Source organism: Phragmites australis, chromosome 8 (assembly GCF_958298935.1).
Source record: "Phragmites australis chromosome 8, lpPhrAust1.1, whole genome shotgun sequence".
Taxonomy (NCBI): domain Eukaryota; kingdom Viridiplantae; phylum Streptophyta; class Magnoliopsida; order Poales; family Poaceae; genus Phragmites; species Phragmites australis.
The window spans coordinates 25,674,334-25,676,958 of NC_084928.1; the positions used below are offsets into that span (position 1 = coordinate 25,674,334).

The following is a 2,625-nucleotide window of genomic DNA, read 5'->3' on the forward strand; positions in this document are numbered from 1 at the left end:
CCTAACAACGTTAGCGTACCGTCGCCGGCCGATTGCGATCGCGCGTAAAGAAAAATGAATACCGGGCCAATAATCCCTCGTTTTCCTCTCCGTGACGCGCATTTGGCAATTATTCAGCAATTATCCCTTTGACCTCAGAATTAGCTGCAGTTGATTCGTACCAACACAGCTTGCTCAAAACTCGTAATCGTTGTATAAAACCATGCACCAAATTACAGCTAGTAACAATAAACTGGTTTGAAAAAGTTGCACCCATGGCTGTTCGAATTCCCTTGCCGCCAGCCCTCGTCTTTCCTCCACCTCCGCCTTGGCTACCGCCTCCGTCATTGCGTCCACCACTGTCGCTGACGCCTACTGATAACTCTTCGGCGCCTCAAGAGAAGGCAACCGCAGGCGTCAGCATCGCCGTTGGGATCATCCTGCTCGTGCTCTGCTGCATGTGCAGCGTCGCCGGAGGGCGCATCGACGCCGATGCAGCGGCGGCAGATGCAGCCACCGCCGCGCGGCCGCAGGCAGCACCAGAACCAGATCCGAGGGACAACGACGAGCAGCAGCTGCGCAGCAGCAGCGCCCACGATGACGACAGCCGCCCACGGCGCGCCAGCCCCACGGCTGGTCTCCCGTCGTTCACCTACAACGGGTCGGTGAAGCACAACGTGACGGGCAGCGGCGAGGAGACGGCGACGCGTACGTGTTCGGTGTGCCTCGGTGCGTTCAAAATCGGGGAGACGGTGCGGCTGCTGCCAGTGTGCCTGCACCTGTACCACGTCGAGTGCATCGACCCGTGGCTGGACGCGCACTCGACGTGCCCACTCTGCCGGTCGGGCACCGATCCGACGTTTGATGGCAGCCTGCTACCGCCTGTTTAGGCGCGCTTATCATGGAGGGCGCGCATGGTTTTACGTAGAGAGGTGCATTGTACCAGAAATAGTGTATTTGCAGTGTATATTTTCTACCAATTTTCCTATTTTTTAGGTTGCTGAAATTTGGGATTTGAACGGTTAGACGTCGGAATTGAACGCCAACAGCTGTTTTGAGTTCAAGGAGGGGGATTTCGGGGTCCGGTGTGCTCTCCTGGCTTAGAGGAATGTCTGGGGTTAAAGGCCAACACGATGATGGTGGCAAATGTGGTGCAGGGCGATGGAGACGCCTCCAACCGACGGCCCGGCTAATCTGGATTAGCACAGCAATGGCAGGGTGCGAATCTGGCGGCGGGACAACACCAGAAACGGGAAGAGAAAGGTAGAGCGGGCAAATTAAATGAAGTACACTGGCACAAGCTATAAAATGAACAAAGCTGTCTAGTTGGAGGAAGGAGAAAAGAGGTGGACCGTGAGATATAGATAGGAGGGACTTGGTTCTTCGACTGTAAAGAATGTCATTTCGGACAGCTGATGTCTAGCATCTTCTGTTTTCTGCGGTTATTTTTCTGGGACCGTGCTAAAGTCCGGCCGTGCATCCTGTAGGCCTTGAGCATGTATAGGGCTGGAAACAAGTCGAGCCGGCTCGGAAAAGGTCAGTGATATACTTGCTCGATTCGACTCGACTCGGTTCATGAACCGAGCTAAAATACAGGCTCGGCTCGGGTCGAGCCAACTCGTGATCCTCGCACCAACTGCAGAAAATTGCTACTGGAATGTTGTTTGCTGGTTCCAAAATGGCACAACACAAGCACAACTGCGCATCTATACTGCACAAGCCAAATCTGGACTTGCAAATCAAGCTTCCTCCCTATGCTGTATAAACGACGACTTTGAACGCAGTAAGAGATAGTGCTATTTCTGAGCAGCACAAACAAAGACTTCGACGCGTGAAAGTTGAGGTGACATGAACATACCGCTAAGTTTGATGGCATGAGCTGATGAGCAAACCCCAGGTGTGAACCTGAAGCTACATTAAACTGAACTACTAGAGCAACTGGCTAGGGTGCACATAACCAAACCAGTGCACTGCAGTCTACAGTCATGTAGAATAGAAGATGGACACATCATTTTAGCTAATCCAATTAACACAGCATAACACAGCATTTTAGCTAGTCCAATTAATACACAGAAGCAACAACCTTGTCCAATTAACACTGGACATAGTCACGTAACATAAATAAGCTAGAATAGAAGATGGACATAGCCAAAAACACTACTGCACCAGTCACAATTCACAAACAAAGTAGAATAAACAAAGTAGCTACAGTTTTATTTGTCCCATTGTTTCAACCAAAATCCCAAGACTCCACTCTCCACCAGTTACTTTGCACTTCACTTTTAGGAAATGGGATGCTCTCAACTTCATCTTCATTGTCATCTTCCTGAAAAACACAAGTATTAATGGTTCATTTGTGTGTTGAAAAGAGAGAACAATATATCATATATTCAAATATAATATAGCATACCGTAAGCATGGGAGCGCCTCTAATCCAGCTAGAAGAACAAATCAAAGCCTCAACCATAGATGGAAGTAGAGAACTATGATAATCATCTAGAACTCTACCTGCAGCACTAAAAGTAGATTCAGAAGACACAGAGCTAGCTGGTATAGTGAAGAAACTCCTTGCCATCTGCGAAACTATCGGGTATCTGTGTTCACTTAACTTCCACCACCGAAGCAAATTGAAAGCTTTGTTTCCTA

General features: G+C 49.3%; 1 protein-coding gene across 1 annotated transcript; it reads left to right on the forward strand.

The window, feature by feature from the left end:
* Window positions 1–254: 254 nt before the first annotated feature.
* On the forward strand, window positions 255–1,426 carry LOC133927684 (RING-H2 finger protein ATL54-like). The gene has a single exon (XM_062374115.1). It carries the CDS (start codon window positions 255–257, stop codon window positions 867–869), a length of 615 nt encoding a protein of 204 aa, XP_062230099.1. The 3' UTR covers window positions 870–1,426.
* The last annotated feature ends 1,199 nt before the right edge of the window (window positions 1,427–2,625 follow it).

Coding starts and splice junctions, on each gene's coding strand:
- LOC133927684 (XM_062374115.1), top strand. CDS start 255: ATGGCTGTTCGAATTCCCTTGCCGCCAGCCCTCGTCTTTCCTCCACCT.